Below are 17,222 nucleotides of genomic sequence, written 5' to 3' on the forward strand. Positions count from 1 at the left end.
TTTGTCTCTAGCTTGTGCAGTTCCTGTAGCTATTCTGAGGCTAAAGCAAATGATTTATGAAGTGTGAGAGAATATGAAAATATGATTCTCAGAAGTAACAGTCACAGAGGATGCCAAGTCCTTTTGTTACCCATTAATATGCATCTTGTGTATTAATGGCCTCTGTGACCATACGGAGATGCAATTTGTTTAAAGACCCACCAAAGTTAAACCAAAATAGATATATTAATGCTTGTCAATATAAATTGAAACCTAAAAATTATAAAAACTTAGGATTTTTTTTCCTACCTAGAGAAATTAACAGGATTATGCACGAGGTAGATCAGAGCAGACTTACGCTCTCAGTTGTTCCCTAGAATAAGTATCAGCAAGGACCTGGATCTGAAAGTTCAAGCTGAGCCCCCACACCCAGGAAACTGCAATTCAGGCAGTAGAGCTGTAAAAACTGCAAATAAAGGCCCATTTTGACCACAACGATGCAGCGTAACCTCTTTGCCATTAGAGAAGCAAACTTCTTTCTGAAGCTTGCGATGCAGGCTCTGCTGGCGAGGGTAACCACCGAACAGCCTGCTTTTCCCGTCCATTATAGCAATGCTGATGTTTCTGAGTGAAAGGAGCAGAAAGCCTGTAAACATGTAATCAAACCAGCCTTTATGTTTGTTCCATTCAGTTCCTAGCTGAATTGCGTTCAATTGTTGCCACTGGTTACACCAGTACAAACTGTTTCAAAATGAATTTCAGTTATTAGAGAAGAATTTAAACTTCAAATAGACTTTCTTCCCATTGACTTTTAACATGACATCAACTTAGTGAAAGGGTTTTGCATTGCCAGCTAGACACAGATTTTCTAAAATGAACAATTTATGCATATTCTATTTGCTGTATCATATTGGACCTCTACAATAAGAGGATACATTTAAAGCCTGAAAAAAAGCTCCTCGTTGCTTGCTTGTACGTCTAAAATTACACATTCAGTTCTTGATAGCTGAGAGCACTCAAGCATGGCATATTTATGATATTCCCTGTAACTTTATATGCTTTGGTTCTTCTAGAAATATCACACACATGCTAATAAATACAAAACTGGTCCATAAGTATGGAGCAGTTAACTAGTGCATATTTAAAAAATATATATATTTTTTCCTTTTTGAAAATCCTCAAGCCTCAAGATGTTCCAGTCAGTCCTTTCCAATTCAGGTGTGTCAGGGGCGCAGCGGGAGCACTGGGCACCCCTTGCCTTGGTCATCTTCTGACAAAGGGATGATATTTAGAGCATCACTCTATGAATGACAAAAAGCTAGTGCTGTCAAACTGACTTTTTTTTTTGTTAACCACTACAGTTTCAACAAAATTTCAGTTGGTATTTTATGCAGCACCATAAGAGTCATCCTTGACAAGTTGTTCACACACAAAAAAAAAATTGTCACCATCTTAGTAAATTCATTGTAATTTTGATGCCTTAAATCCAGGCTGTTTCTGCAAGGCAAAACTTGTAGTTGAAACCAAGTTCTGGCAAAAATAGCAAGTTCTGACAGCAGCTTAAACAAACTGAGCATTAGCACGTCTGTGTGGTAGGCCAACTTAAGACTGCATTTGTAATTTTAGTTTTGAAATGTATACAAGTGCTATTTTTCCTTTTTTCCCCTAGGTACATATCTAACTCAAAAAATTGTACCCAAAGCTGCAGTTTCCTTCAGCAGTTCTTCAGCTATAACGTTTGGGCAGATTAGCACCAAGTTTTATTACATTTAGACCCCCAGCAAGCATACAGTGCCCAGTTTCCGTAAGTATGAGAATAAAACCATCCTTAGACCACATGATCTTCAAAAGCTTTTCCAGTGAGTAAATTTTGTTTCAGTTTCATTCTGAAGCTGTTTTCTAGAGAGAGGAGCTGCTCCCTGCATTGTACATGGCAGGAGAAACCACCCAGTGAATGCATCCCGATTTTGGTGAAATTCAGAAAAACAAGGTGGATCAGAGAGACATCCTATCAGACAAGAAAACTCTGTTGATCTGTCATGAAAGCCTGGATGCCACGTAGCTTTGCTGTGGAAGCAGTAGCATCAGGGAACATTGTAAAGGAGTACCAGGACATGCCAACACTCCTGGGCTCAAAGAGACCAAGCCAGCATAAGAATGACAAATTTAGATCCTGCAGAGCAAAAGGATCCTTCTGCAGGGGAACAACAAAAGTATCACGTACAAATGGTGCTGAACTGAACAGAAGGCTCCAAAGAAGCCCTGCAGAAGGGCAACAGGCACACAGCTTGCTCTGAGTATCGTGGATGAAACCATTGAGGAGCACAGGCTTGTTAAACTTAAGCAGTCTAAAATAGCTAGGAGAGCTGGGTGAGCTAGAAAATCAGAACATACTTTGGCTCACCAAACTAGTCCTTCTGGGATGAGTCTTTCTCTTCTAAATGAAGGTCTCCTTGACTGAGAAGGAACAAACTCCTTCAGTCCATTGGGAAGCTAACGATGAAACTGTACGGGGGAAATGGCGAAGCCTGCTCAGGACCATGGCTGGGACCAGGTGGTGCAGTATGAACTGGTCCACAGCTGTCTCTCATCTTTGGTTTCCCCGACACCTGGGTCCAATACTTGCTGCTCTGCTTTTTTTCATTAACAAGACCCTAAGACAGCATTCCTTTACAACTCCAATACAATGTGATATACATTGCACTATCCTAGGACAGAACATGCTCCTCAGTGAGACAATAAAGGCATTCAGGAGACTGAACTTTTTTTAGTCTGGTGCTGGTACGAGCCGTTGGCACCAAGTACATAAGGAACAGCAGCATTTGCTCCCCAGGTGAGCATTGTGCCACAGCCAGTGCTGAGGGGCTATTAGGATGTGTGGGATACAGAAAAGCCCTGTTTTGAGGGCCAGGATAAAGGCTGAAATTAAAAACAAACAAAACAAAAACCCCTGCAAGACTGAAAATGCAAAACTGGTTAGAAGTGAGGTAAAACAAGCTTCAGCCAGACATCCAAATGATGCTAGCTCTCACAGCAGTGGCTGAAAAGAACAGCAGTCTGCAAGGATGTGTTTTGGTTTGTGTTCGTGCCCACACTGGACTTGAAGGCTTTCTTTCCAACTCTCCTGCTGCCTGTAAGGGAAAGAAAGCCTCCAGCTCCAGCCATTGCAGAATGGATAGGCAGACCATTCCAAACACTGATCACTTGATTTTAAGTGTTCAGCACCAAGTACAGAGATTTACTGGAATGGTCAGGATTTTTGGGTTTTGGGGCTTGTTTCTTTTTTTTTTTTTTTTTTGCATGTGTTTTGTGGTTTTGTTTGTTTGTTTTTTATTTTAAGAATCCACACATCTGTATAACACAATTTATTCCAAATAAAATTATTCTTTGCTTTGGCTCTTATTGAGACCTATCCCAAATAGCATCTCACACAGCAGCAGTGTTTATTTTGGTACTTGCAGCATGCAGTGCAAGCCTGTCCCCAGGCCTGCCAAAACAACCTCAACAAGCTTGTGGGCTCCTGAAGCTGCTGCCGGCTTACACACACATGCCCAGTGACAACTGCTGGGCAACTACCTTCCCCAGTTGTTCTTATCATCATGGTGCAGGTTGTGGTTCATTAGAATTGCATACAGTTTGCTCTATTTTACTACAGTTTTCCTCCTTTCCGTCAATGTCTTTCCAGAACGGAAACCCCAGTTCTGCAGCATAACAGAATATTACAGCTAGAGTTGGGGGCTTGTTCATTTTTTTTGTTTGTTTGTTTTATGGTAAAATTCTAAAACAGTACCTGATGGGATTTTGTTGGTTAGCCCATTAAAAAAAAAGCTCTCAGTAGCCACGGTAACTTACAAATATAAATTAAAAATGCACCCCCTTTTTTTTTTTCTTTTTTTAAGCCCTAGACCTGAAAAAGAAACCAGTGTATTGTTACCCAAACACCTCGATTTTAGCACTTTCAGGTAAGAAATTAATGCACTCATTAAGAGGAAGGTAAACACTGCTCACCAGTCAGGCTCAGCCTGCTCACCAGAACCTGACATCTAGTTTTGTTAGGCCTCTCGTGTTATGGGCCACCACTCCCATTACAGCTGCCTGCTGAAAGCCCAGGAGAAGGGAAATCATTAGCAAGGTAGAAAGAAAATCTAGAATTATGCTATCAAATCTGCTTTTCCAGCCATGTCACTCAGCCGGTGGGGCCCAGTGGTTTATTCCACTCCTTGCAGCAGTGCCAAGCCATCCAGACCATACCACCACCAACCACCTGGCTGTAGGAGGAGCATTGCAACCACCTACCTGCACAAACTTTGCCAAATTTACGGTAAAAGTGAAGTTTAGAAATGACTTGCAAAAGATCGAAAAGGAACTTTGAAGCGAGTCAGTCGTAACAGAAAGCTTCAGTATCTTGTCAAGAAAAATAAAATTACAAGATCCATTTCAAATCCATTCTTCAAATACCCGCAATTTCTTACCTATGAAGAAATCTTGCTGCCCGCCCCCGCCCCAATTTCTTTGGCATTTGTTAATGAGGTTACAGCGCCATCTCCTGGAAGAAAATAAGTCGCTGAAATTGCTCCTGAAATTTAATTTTAACTCTGCTCATACAGCCAGCTAATACCCTAGATTCTGCCATGACAGTGCAACAAGGTGAAGTAACTGGACGGGTAAAACACTCTGTATTAACCTTTTTTTCCTTAGTAGACATACTGTAAACGGTTATAATGAATATAGGGAAAGAAAGAAAAGGTTGATTTTAGCTATACCGTAAGCCATTGAGATGAATCATTTATGCTCCATTTTCAAAAGGCAACAGCAGATTCACAATTATAGAACCAGCACTGGGAGAGCACAGACCTGCTCAAACAGATCTGCCCATTTGTTGATCCAAAGAGAAATTAAAAGCTTTCTGGTTCAGGTCAGAGGGTATAAAACCAGAAGGTCCAAAAGGCCTACAATGAAATTAAAATACCACCAACAAGTTATTTCAGATTTATGTTTGATTTCTTTACGTAAACACTGAGAAATTCATAGCAATAAAACTATTTGCACATAAAAATGTTTGTCAGAATTAATTTTAGCTTTTCAAAATAAAATATTACTACATGGTTTTATTTAACACCTAGCATCAGAAAAATAGCAGAGAATTATCATTTTTTTCAGATGACTGAAACAACTTCCACAAATGCAATGCTGATTGCTTGTATCCAGAAGGAACTGTAGCTTCAAAAAATTAAAACATCGAAAGATTGAAAAAACAGGAAAACTCACCCGTTCTCAGACACGTGTATACATACGCACAGATATTTAGTGGAGATTTTAGTGTATTAAATTACAGGGCCACTTGAAATTTCGAACAGAACACATTAATCAAGAATTACTAGCAAGCACATATTTTAATCCTGCAGCTATATGTGATGTTAATACTCCTAGGTACTTTGTTATATTCATGGTGCATTCTGAAAAATTCATTACATGGCATAAAGACTCTACTTTATCACCTGGGGTTACTACTTAAGTTATGAAGAAACAATAGTTGCTTCCAAGAGTATGAACTTGTTTATTATCCCACTGAGTGGGATTGTACCCAGTGTGCTTGTTACCACATCCAACTCTACAATTGTCAGAGGACCTTGAAAAATACAGCTACAGGATTAAAATACTTCAGTTATTTAAAACATCTTTTCTTTCATTAAAAGGTTTCAGGGCTTGACAAGGCTCTTTCTGAAAAATAATTAAAAAAAACCCTGTATTTTTATGATATAATCAATATAATATAATCATTTTAGCGCATCATGTCTCCCTCTGGAAAAATTGTAGTGTCTGCAGTCACTAAAACTTTATTCATAAACCCCTGTCAAATGGGTAAGTTGGGGCCACAGGAATACGTTGCACACAATGCAGCATCTTGCTTTTGAGCACAAAAATAACCTTCAGCACTGTGCTGTATTTATCAAGATATGATAGTGTATTTACTAATACAGCCAGGAAGAAACATTTGGGTTTTATTTTAACAAAAGCCATTGATGAGCAATGAAGACAATCGGCTCTTCTTCAGCCACACGATCAACCAGCTGTAAGAACAGATTTATCAAAGATGCTTCTGATGCTGTTCTCAGATACTGTACTTTTAATAAACACATTTCCACTGCCTTGTCAAAGAAATATCTGGTCTGCAAAATGGAGTGCATTAACTATGACATCTTTGTAGTCAAACATACTATTCTGTATGCAGTCCTTAGATGTTTCCTAGGGCTTCGCTCTTCCTATAACATTAGCTTTGTCAGAAACAAATTCCGTTTATATTGCTATAGGCTGAACTCTGGATAAAACTACAGAAAAGTATGCAGGATTTAATCAAGGCAAGCAAGATTGGGTTTTGTAGTAACACAAAGCAAACAAACATTCACAATAAAAGATGTCATCTGTTTACAATCCTGAAGTGCATGTGTTAGAACATTTCTCAGTACAGTACCAGTACAGCAGTGCAGAAACACGGTGGTGACATTTAAGGCTAAGTTTGCAAATAAATATTTAAATCTTGTATTATATTCTTTGCCTTTTCAAAGCGCTATCCAGCGAGACCGCTCCTTGATATGTTCAAGTATCAGCTGTAGTCTACAAGAGTGGCAGGTCACTTTCTGAGAAGAGAGAAGTGGTTTCCTTCAAAGCTGATTTAAACAGGTTGCTAAGTAAGTCTGCAAATAATTTTTTTCTTTTTACAGCATAAGCATTCTTGATTTCAAATCACTTTTATCCACTAGACCATGTTAAAACTCAAATAAAGGAGAGAACACAGAGTAAATGTTCTCCCACTTGCTCTTTACCACTTCCGAAGGTAGGACTGACTCCATTCCTGCGGAACGTTTTAGCTGATCCTGGGAATTCTGCATTGTGGTTGCTTGCTCTACTTCATCACTTGACACAGCAGCATTTTAAAGTCTCCTTTGTTGGAAATAAATTTCATTTATTGGAATGATTAGAAATATTATTAACTCTTAGTTTCAGCTATTAAATGCTGTCAGTGGAATTATTTAAAATTGTATTATTTGAGGTGAATTCTCCAAAAGGAGATCAGTGAAGCAGGCCAATTTTTAGGATGAACCTTCCCTTGAAAATGTAATTGTGCACTTATTAAAATTACAATTAAAAATACATGTCAAAAGTAAAGAGTATTACATCCTTACAGCAAACTGGATGCTGCAAATGAGCATAACCCCACTATCTCAAGTAAAACAAAGCTCCCTTACATCTACTTACTTACCTGCTGCAATGTGAATTGAATGATAGAGTAGATGTGACCAGATTTTTTTCTGCACCATATTGTTGCCATCTTACAACAGCATATTTTGCTCGGCATCCATACTACACACAACTATGGGCCCTCACTGCACATGTGTTAACAAGGACGTTGCAAAACAGCTCCCAGGTTCTCTTCTTTCTGTAGTACAGAATGTACCTTGCTTATATGATGTAGCTAAGCATATAAAATGGCATCTGTATTGCGCTGGCAGCCTTTGGGTTGTTCTTAAACACGTCTGATTTTCTTCAGTAATTCCAGTAGATTTCGAGGAGACATTTGTTCTCTCAACTGCAAGGTCTGATCCCACACAGACATACAGGATTATACCTGGTCTATTTGGTTAGCCATACTAGACTTTTTTTGTCCCTGGTGTGCACCCCAGGACAGCGAACAAAAAAATACTTTGACCAAAGAAAATTCATTATATTCTGCAGTGCTGCTCTTGACCTTCCTTCTATAGAAGTGCCTAAACCTGCCAAAAGGACCTTTTTCTTTTCCATCCTTCCATATGTTGAAAGTTACATGGGGAAAAGAAAAAAAAGAAAACCCAACCCAAAAAAAACCAAAAAAACCCAACAAACCAAAACAGTCAGTTGCCCACTGTTTCTGCACTCTTCCCAAACCATCCTTCAAACTCTTTCTCCCTTAATCAAAGAGAACTTGGATAACGTAGAGTATTTTGTTGATAGCTATGAAAAAGTCTTGGAGCAATAAATGCCTAATGACACCAGTTTAAAGAAAAAACAGACCAACAAATATTAACCACTTGCCAAACAGCAATATAATATAGATTCACATTTGTATGCAATAGCCTGCCCTTGCCCTCCCTTTTAGCTTTAAGTTTCCTGAACCAGCCCTGTTCAGCCACCTGAAATAAATCATTCATGGACAACCAGAAATTTTTACAATTTCAGAAAATTCTTTGTCCTTACATACCCCTTGATGATATCCAGCTGTTTCAACCTGAATACATCTATTCAAACCATTGAGAAAACATTATTTTCTCCATGGATAAGTAAGCTCTCTTCATTTTTCTTACAAAACTCTACATAGAATGACTGAATGCACAAGGCTGAAAGCCACTCAGCCAAATTCCCACTTTACTTCCCCCCCCCCCCCCCCCCCCGGAAAGATTTAAAAGGGGAAAAAAAAAAAGAAAGAAGGATAATCCTGTAGAAATCAAATACCAACACCACTACAAAATTACAGAATTGTGTTTTTTCTCTTGTTTTAAAAAGTTGGGAGTGAAGGAGGAGAACTGAAAAGAAATTGTCAACTTCTTAGAAAATGACCTGCTACTAAGGTCACTGTGTCTACATATATACTCTCCAAAAATCCAAATAGAACTTTATATAATATCTATACATTATAATCTTCCATATCAAACAACTTTTTAATCTTTTGTATCAGCTGCTTGGAGATACAAATATGCTACCATGTTATTAGAGCTGAATTCAACCCACTTTATATGCTGAAAGTGGTACAATGTGAAAAAGCAGCGCAGAGTGTAGCGTTTTACTTTGGCTGCCCCCTGCCAAGGTACTAAAATCACCCATCTCGTCCATCTGCAGCTTCAGTTCCACATTTCTAATTTTGATGATGAGGTGATTTTGTAAATAAGTCATGATTCAAACCAGAGAGATGGGTTTTCAACCTACAGTGTTAGGAAACCCAAGAACTCAATGCAACTCCGTCACTTTAATTTAGTATCTTCCTCCTAATAAAGACTCATTTGATCAGCTTTGCACTTGGAAAAAGCTATGGTAAAGTTGTTTGACTTTGAAAAGGAATCAGGATCATGCGAAATCCAATTTATTTTTTTTAAACGCTGGTCAATTTTTACCCTTCTGTCGAACGTGGCTGACATTTCAAAGTTTGTTATCTGTGTGAAGACCAGTGGCTGTGGAGGGAAAAGAATCGAAGTGGCTCCTCCCATACGTTCCATCGGTAAGCAGAACTTAGCGGTTACAACACAAATCACCACCTTTCTGGCAAGCTGGTCTAAAGCTGCAGATCATTTGGTACAGTGCAAGCATTAAGAAATTGAGGGGCAAGAGAAAAATTTACGTGAAGCTACATTCCATTAGTTGTGCTGCATATGGAACAAATTCTTTTCTTTTGTCCTTAGGTATGTTTTTAAATAAGGAAACGTGTATTTTTTTTAAATACTCTAAATTCCAGTGAATGTTAGGTATACTGGATTTTCACTGCAGAGGGGAGTGGTTGAACTATGAACTTCCTCACAAATGGCATTCAGTTGCATTTAAGCATAGCATCTCTTTGAGAAATCCCACCGTAAAATGGATACTACATGCAATTCATGAAAGAACTGTCTTCATGCGCAATGGAAATGGGGTAGATATGAGAGATAAACCTGAGCCTTCTAGCAAATAAATAAGCTTAGTAAGGATGGGAGAAAGAAAAAAAGTCTTCTAGAGGACTTGAGATTACACCATCAAGAATCACCAGGAAGGGTGGCACCAAAGTAACAGTAATCAGATGATTAGGAGTCCAATACTTATTCAGTTGAATAGAAGAAAGGCTGGAGGTTGAATGAAAACTACAGTCATATGTGAACAATTTTTTTTTTCTTTAGCTCTATTAATAAAAGAACATTGGGAAAGAGTGAATTGCAAACTTTTTCTACTACAGGTATATCTTTACTGCACTGAACCAAGTGACACAGCTTATTTCCTAAAGTCTGCAGCAGCCGTATTGAACTGCCTCCAAATTGTCAGGTGGGAGAAACCCACATATTGAAGGGAAAGAATTTCTTCAGAATAAAAGAAAAAATAATGAAAATATAATAAAAAGCTTTTAACTCCTTCAGAATAAAAGTCTTTTCAGAACGACTATGTACTTTTGTCAAAATACCTCTGGTTGGATTTTTTTTTTTTTCTAAAGGAAGAAGCAGGGAATAGAAATTAAAACCCTAAAGTTCTGGGATCACAGAAGTTCACAGCATGCTAATTACTTTCTTTTTTTCCCCTTCTGTATTTCCCATTCTTCAAAACTATGATCAAAGGCAGAATACAAAAGCAAGGAGAATTATTTTAAATGAAAATACCCTCACTTTACAATTTCATTTTCTCTTTCTCAGTGCTACATTTCAGGTAACATCTGTCTTCCAGACAGTGTCTGTGTGGTTCTCAGAAACACACTCATTTCTTCTCTGGTTCAGGGTTATGTTCTAAACCACAATATACAGACTAAAATCAACAGAAACCCTTTTGTTTGTTTTGGGGGATGGATGACCTTTCTGAAGGCTGTTCTCTCCTTATCAGAGATTATGTGGAAACATTAAAGCCTCATGGGGTGGAAACGAATCTAAAGAAGTCTAACTCCCTACCAAGACAAAATTGCCTCATCCTCACAAAAGCACCTCTTGCAGGAAACTTCCCTGCTTCACCAACACTGGTCATGGAAGATTAATTTACTTCATTATTCTTGAGAACTCCGATTTCCTTCTCCTCCCCCAAACTCAGATGCAATGAAAAATTATAAATGGATACTGACGAAAAAGCTCAGTTTTGGTGTAAGAGCTGTAACTCTATACTGAAGAGCTCTTCTAGACCAGGGGGCAACGCTCACTGTCCCAACGCCTGCCTGTTCATGTTCAATAGTGCAGCAAGCAAAAGCTTTCCATCTCATAGCAAGGAGGAAACAAGGACAAAAAGAAAAGCAATAAACTGACTAGTATTTTTCATTTCTCCAAAACCAATTTTAAGAACAGTAACAACAAAAAAATACTTTTTATCTTAAATTTAGAGCAACAGGGAAATAAAACTCAGATGCTGCAGGCTTAACTGCTTGGTATATGGCAGAAACAGGTGTCATTTCAGTCAGAATGATCAAGATTAACAAAACAAAAACCAAAAAAAAACCCCCACACTTCCAAGGCCACATGTTACTTTGCTTTTAAAGTCATCTCGATGGGAGGCAAGGAAGGGGAAGGACCAGTAAATATGAGAACAGTTGCTAAATCACTACTACTAACCAGTCCACCAGAGCAGGGTGAACTTGTTCCTAGCATCATTACTGAGTATATCTGTTAAGCCAAATACAGTAGTAGCAGATACGAACTTTTAATTCATATTTCTAATTTGAGTTGATGAAATGTTAAAATAATCTTTCATTTGAGAGAAACAATGCTGCTTACATGCATATGTACTGCTTTGTTCCCCTCATAAAAATACAATCTGGAAGCAGTTCAGGTCTTTTTATTTTGTCAACTGCTATATTAGATGTAACATTTTGAAGGGAAATTATATAAAAAGAAATCAATTTACATGATTTAAGTGCAGCATTCTTAAGGTACTTGTAGTTTTCAATTTATAATTTTAGAAAAGACCTCCCTTGCAAGGATGGCAAGATTTTTCATGGAAAATCAGGAGCATTAAGTACTTCTGAGATACAAAAATATTTAAAGGCAAGAATGTACAATACGAGGACTAGCCAACCATTTCTATATTATGTGCAAGCTTATTAATTGGTCTCAATTCCTGTGTGCAAAATGATGAAGAACACTAGAGAGAGTTCTAGTCATACCAAAAATCTTTTAAGAGCAGCCTTTTAGAATTCTGGTTTTGTTTTAGTAAGAGTAATTTCATATTTTAGTTTCAGATATTTAGCATTTAAAGAACAGCTACAGGTATTCCTGACGCCATCCTTAACAGAACTACCCGAACCTAATTATTGCAATAAAAGCATAAATACACCAGATTTACCCACATACTTGGATATACAGTGGGGAAAAACAACAAAAACTTTCATTCAACAGATCCAGTGAAAGTCAGTGGAATTTGAACACCTAACCTAGTTAGACTTTATAAACTAATAAATAATTTCAGTAATTATGGTGCAGTTATAACCTTTATGAGCCCGTCTTCCTGCATCGCTGAAATAGCCAACTGCTACCCAGAGAGAACCATACTCTCAGAATTTCTGTAATTTACAGGGAAGACTTAATTCTTATGTTCCCACCTGTTTCATCAGTGGTCAAAGTGAAAATTAGTCTCTTGCAAGAAAGCATTCACTATGTAATATAGCTCAACCTTCTCTTCTGTCCTTAAGCTTGCTCCACTGTAATGTACTATAAAACAAGGCAAAGATTATTTGCATCCACCACGTTAGGCATTATGGTACATAAACACACACAAATCTCTCAACTACAAATGTAGGTATCCTGTTTACTTACCATTGTCACCTACTCTATTTACATATTTTAGCCTCACATTTCATGTTTATCATACCATTCTCACACCTAGCTTTAGGTCTATAAAACATTTTAATGTATTATGAAAACTTAACACAAAAGTTCTAAGATTAGTTTGACAACTAATTAGCACAACAGATTCTTAATTAGGAGGCCTGTATATTGCTGTAATTGAAGTAGATGAGTTATACAGCAAGATAAAATGCACCTAATTCACAGTGCTTTTTCTACCATATGGTTTCTCTCTAGAGTCATTCCATTCTTTTTTCATGACATTTAGATATGTTGGTATGTTTAATCTCATTTATTTCTACTTCTAGAAGACAATTGTTACATTAGTATGAAGACTTTGGAGACAGAGAAAGCTACAATTTCAAAAATTTCTACAGCATTAAAATTGTTACTACTGAATGAGCTCATAAATGTCTTCGTTCAGGTCCTTTTATTGAAGTAAAATGCACCAATATCTCTCTCCCCTGCTTTTCCCAAGCTGCAAGTGTGTAAGGTGAAGAATTTGCCCCTGAATCCCAATGCTCACAGGAAACCACCTCTGAGGTTATAAAAATGTGTTTGTTCAGTCATGTAGCAGCTTATGCCATGTATCCATGTAACAGGTTTTCAAAATATCAAACTAGCTAAAAAATACCAGTTAACTAGAGAAAAATCAAATTCAGATGAGACTAAAAAGACAACGAAGCAATTGCATTAGCAAGTAATGACAAGTCTCAATCTGAGGCAGTGGTTCCCCATCTTTTGCTATTAAATTCCCAAATCCAGTTCATTGCAGGACCACCAGCTATCACCTCCTTGTCTACTTTTAGATTACCTCAGCATATTCATGGCAGATTTTTTTTCTCATACCTGTTTGCTATCTATCTCTCTCCAGTCGTAAGACCATTCCCTGTTTCCTGTCTCACCAGAACGCTGAATGACACCTGCGGCACTGCGATCTACTGGTGGTTCCATGTGCCAGAAAACATTCTGACAGGCACAAAACGATGGTCTGGCAATACTTGTCTGGGTAACACTATATATTAGTGCCTTAACAAAAGCTGTTGGATGAAGAATAGGAGGTAGAAGCTTTTCATACTTTTATAACAAAAGCAAAGTTGAATCCAGACTTCAGCAGCCACTAAGCAGCTATTGTTGTTCTCTGCTTATTTTACCTCCGTCTCATCCTATTTCCCTCCAATCTTCTGGTTTGTCCACCTCAATGCCAGGGGATGCAGCCTTTGAGTATGAAAAACCATGAAAACTGCAGGAGTTGTCATATTTACTGTAAGAACATCTGCAGGGTCATACTACTGGCATTTAAAACAGCCAGGTTAAGACAACCAACCTTCATTCGTCCCTTCCTGTATGAATGTTCTGTATGTCAAAATACCTGAAAACTGCACTGATACAGTAGAACTTATTTTAACTTGCATTACGGATAAACTGCACATGCTGTTTTACAGACAATATATATTTGTAAACTCGCTCATGCAAAATTAGTGTGCACAACAGGGATATTTGTTTTCTAATCCCTGGACCTTTAAAAATGACATTTACGTCTGCTTGTTTTGAACTGTGCCCAAACCCTCTCTTTAATGTAATAAATCTTACACAGAATTCATCTGCCAGCCAAACCAATTTATGAAGCTGAAACAAAAAAGAATAAAAAGTTGTACAAAAACATGGTGCACCTGGACGCTTGATTCCCACCTCCCCCCCTTTTTTGTTTACAAGTAGAAAGAGTGAATAAAAGAAAAAAAATAATCGTGGTCACAAAATTTTGACATTTTAATCCTAAACATTACAGGGCAAATGGATGTTGGAACCTATTTCCATACACCATGCGTCAACTTTTTAATTCCCAAATGTGGCCAAATCCACTAAAACAAGAGTGGTTAACAAACTCTGGATTATGGAAATACATTTCTGGAATAAATGCTAGAAAAGCAACAATGGGAAAAGCCAACTGTCTCCATAAAGGTAAATAAAGTGGAACAATGTGTAGATTAGATACTTTTTCTGTTTCTTACTCATAACCTGTCAATTCAGTGCATCATATGGTTCAACATAATGGTCCCCATTTTGGACAAACATCTAACTAGTGTCCATTGATTCCAAGTTAGTGGATGATGAATCTTTTTGGATACTTTCAAAGATGGCTGCCAGCTCAGGGTTAGAGCTTATCTGTGACTGAAATTCACTCATTAATGGACTCTTCTCTGCTTCTGGAATGGTTAGAAGTGCTGCTACTGCCCTCATAGCAGACCTTTTCAGTTCATCTTGCTTTTCAAACTCCTGTTTCACTGAGTTTGCCTTTACCTGGGTGGGGGAGGGGAGAAAAAGAAAACATGTTTGAAACTTTTGCTTAACCCTCCCTCTACACCCACCTTAAAAAAAAAAAAAAGGTATCTTACAAAGACCTATTTCCTTCCATACTACCACTTTGCACAGCTTTCAAAATGGCCTAAGCTCTTAAAAAAAAAAAAACCAAACCAAAACAAAAAACTAAGCAAAAAAACCCCTCCAAACATCTACTTTTTAGCAGACGTTTTACCAGCAGTTTACAAATAAGATTGAAACTTGAATAGTGCAAGGTAAGCAGAAAGAGGTTGTAAGCTACCAAGTCAATTACCAAATGAAAACAATTATAGCAGCCAACCTCTAAGCTAGCGAGGTCAGTAAACAACATTAAAATGATATTATCACAATACTCCAGCTTCCAGAGAATAGAATTTTTTAAAAAGTTGACCTTTATTAGAATAACTGCTTAACCCTCCGTTATAATTCTCAAAGGTGTTTCAGTGACACAAAAATAAATTATGATTAAAAGCAGTTAAATTTCTTGATGTGAAATGTAACAGATTACAGTAATGGAAAAGCAAGGTAAACCAGGCATTAAATGACTGTCAGGGCATACAGGTGGATTAAGACAAGGGCAGGAATGGAAGAAGACTAACTGTGCCAAGACCCAAGAATCCCGTAATATAAATGAAGAAGGGAAAACCAAAACAAAATAAAAAAAACAGCAAAAATAGGACCACTTTACACTGCCTCCATCCTTCATCACCCAAATGCTTGTCTGCAACAACGTAATCATTAGAAGTCAGAAAAACCTCTCAGTATTCCAGTTTCATTATTTATAATGAAATGAGACTTACAAGTTGCACAAGTGGCAGCTAGATTTTTAAGGAACAAAAGAAATGGCTTCAAAGAAACAGAGAATTTTTAAAAAGAAGTTAACAATTCTACTTTTCCATTTGTAATTTAAAGAAATTGAATACATATATAAGGGCCCACATATTTATATTGCCCTATTGCAGCTTATGAACTATCACTCAGGAAATGCTCCAGCAATACACATGGATTCTCAGAAGTATTCTCATACATTAATTCATTTATACTTTCATAAGACAATGCAAAATAATTATCTTAAATAAGTTTTAAATTTAAAACAATACCTTAGTTGTACATGTAGCACGCAAAGGTTCAACAAGCCTATCCAATCTCTGCAGCACTGCGCTTGGACAAAGGGTAGACAATCTCACCAACATTAAAAAGGTTAGCATCTAGGTTGAGAGAAAACCAATTCAACAGTTATGCTCAGCACATATATGGAGAGATACTTCCTACAACGCTGTGCAACCTTTTTAACAGCAACACTTTAATGAAAATGGCAAATATATTTAAATACTTAAGCACATGAAGCAATATTTTTACCATTTCAGTCTATTCACTATTTAAAATATTTTGACTAAGTCACTGCATACACAGAGAAAAATGACAGCTAACCTTAATATCATAGTGATCCTTCAGGCCATCTTCAACATGGTTTAAGAATTCAAATATATCTAGTCTATCCAAACAGCTATCCAAAAGAGTATACATGCACTCAAAAGCTGCTTTCCTTATGTCCAATCCATCATCAACTGTGTGCTTAAATGGTCCCATTTCCACCTGTCAGTGAATAAAAACCAAAGTAATATATTTACAAAAACAAAGAATCTACTTACATTTAGCACTGTTTTTCTTAGTTAACATACCTCTCTGATTAATTCCTTTCTGACTTTTGTTTCATTGTAAAGATGAGGAAGCACAGTATCTAAGAGGTCCCTTATTAATGATGGTTTATTGTGTGCAGCTGAGTTAAATGTCACTAGGGCTACTCTCCTGACATTGAGATCCGGGTCCTCCAACGTTTTCAGAAAATCACCTGCAATCATGTAGAGAAATAAGGCAACCTATGAGGATCTTTTTCATTTGCTACTTTAAAAATATCTTTACTTAGTTTTAACCTTTCAAAAGGATGTATTTAGTGCAGGACTTATTTTGATGTAACACAGACCAATACCAGCTTTTTTAGCATGATTACACAAATAAATCTATTTAATCATAATCATATCAGAAGTATTATGTAACTGAAATATATAGCACTTCAGATAATGAAACAGAAGTAAAAGAAACGCCACCAAAATAAATGGTTACCACTTAATGATATTTCAACTTTTTTTTTTAAAGGTATAGTGTGTAAATTAATGAAAATTATATTTAACACAATCTTTCCTTTTTTCCATTAAAGTCTCTCAGAATATGCATTAGAAAACCAATTTAAATTCTGCAGTTCAAGAATTAGAGAACACCTCTTAAGGAAACTATCAATGTATTGATTTTTAACCCCTGAACTGGCTTATAGAAAATTCCTAAATTACCAGAAGATAAGCCCACTCAGTACGTATT

At 37.2% G+C, this 17,222-nt stretch overlaps 1 protein-coding gene across 2 annotated transcripts in view; it reads right to left on the reverse strand.

The window, feature by feature from the left end:
- Positions 1-12,783: 12,783 nt before the first annotated feature.
- The window catches only part of CAND1 (cullin associated and neddylation dissociated 1), a 30,084-nt gene continuing 25,645 nt past the window's right edge, over positions 12,784-17,222 (reverse strand). For both annotated transcript variants that reach the window (XM_082310293.1, XM_082310294.1), the window contains 4 exons: positions 16,529-16,698; positions 16,278-16,442; positions 15,947-16,054; positions 12,784-14,807 (listed from right to left, as the gene is read on the reverse strand). In XM_082310293.1, the coding sequence (XP_082166419.1) occupies positions 14,583-14,807; positions 15,947-16,054; positions 16,278-16,442; positions 16,529-16,698 (668 nt within the window). In that variant the 3' untranslated portion in view covers positions 12,784-14,582. The remainder of the gene's footprint in view (positions 14,808-15,946; positions 16,055-16,277; positions 16,443-16,528; positions 16,699-17,222) is intronic.

The sequence above is a fragment of the Platalea leucorodia genome (genome assembly GCF_965183815.1).
Source record: "Platalea leucorodia genome assembly, chromosome: 4".
In the NCBI taxonomy this organism is placed as follows: Eukaryota; Metazoa; Chordata; class Aves; order Pelecaniformes; family Threskiornithidae; genus Platalea; species Platalea leucorodia.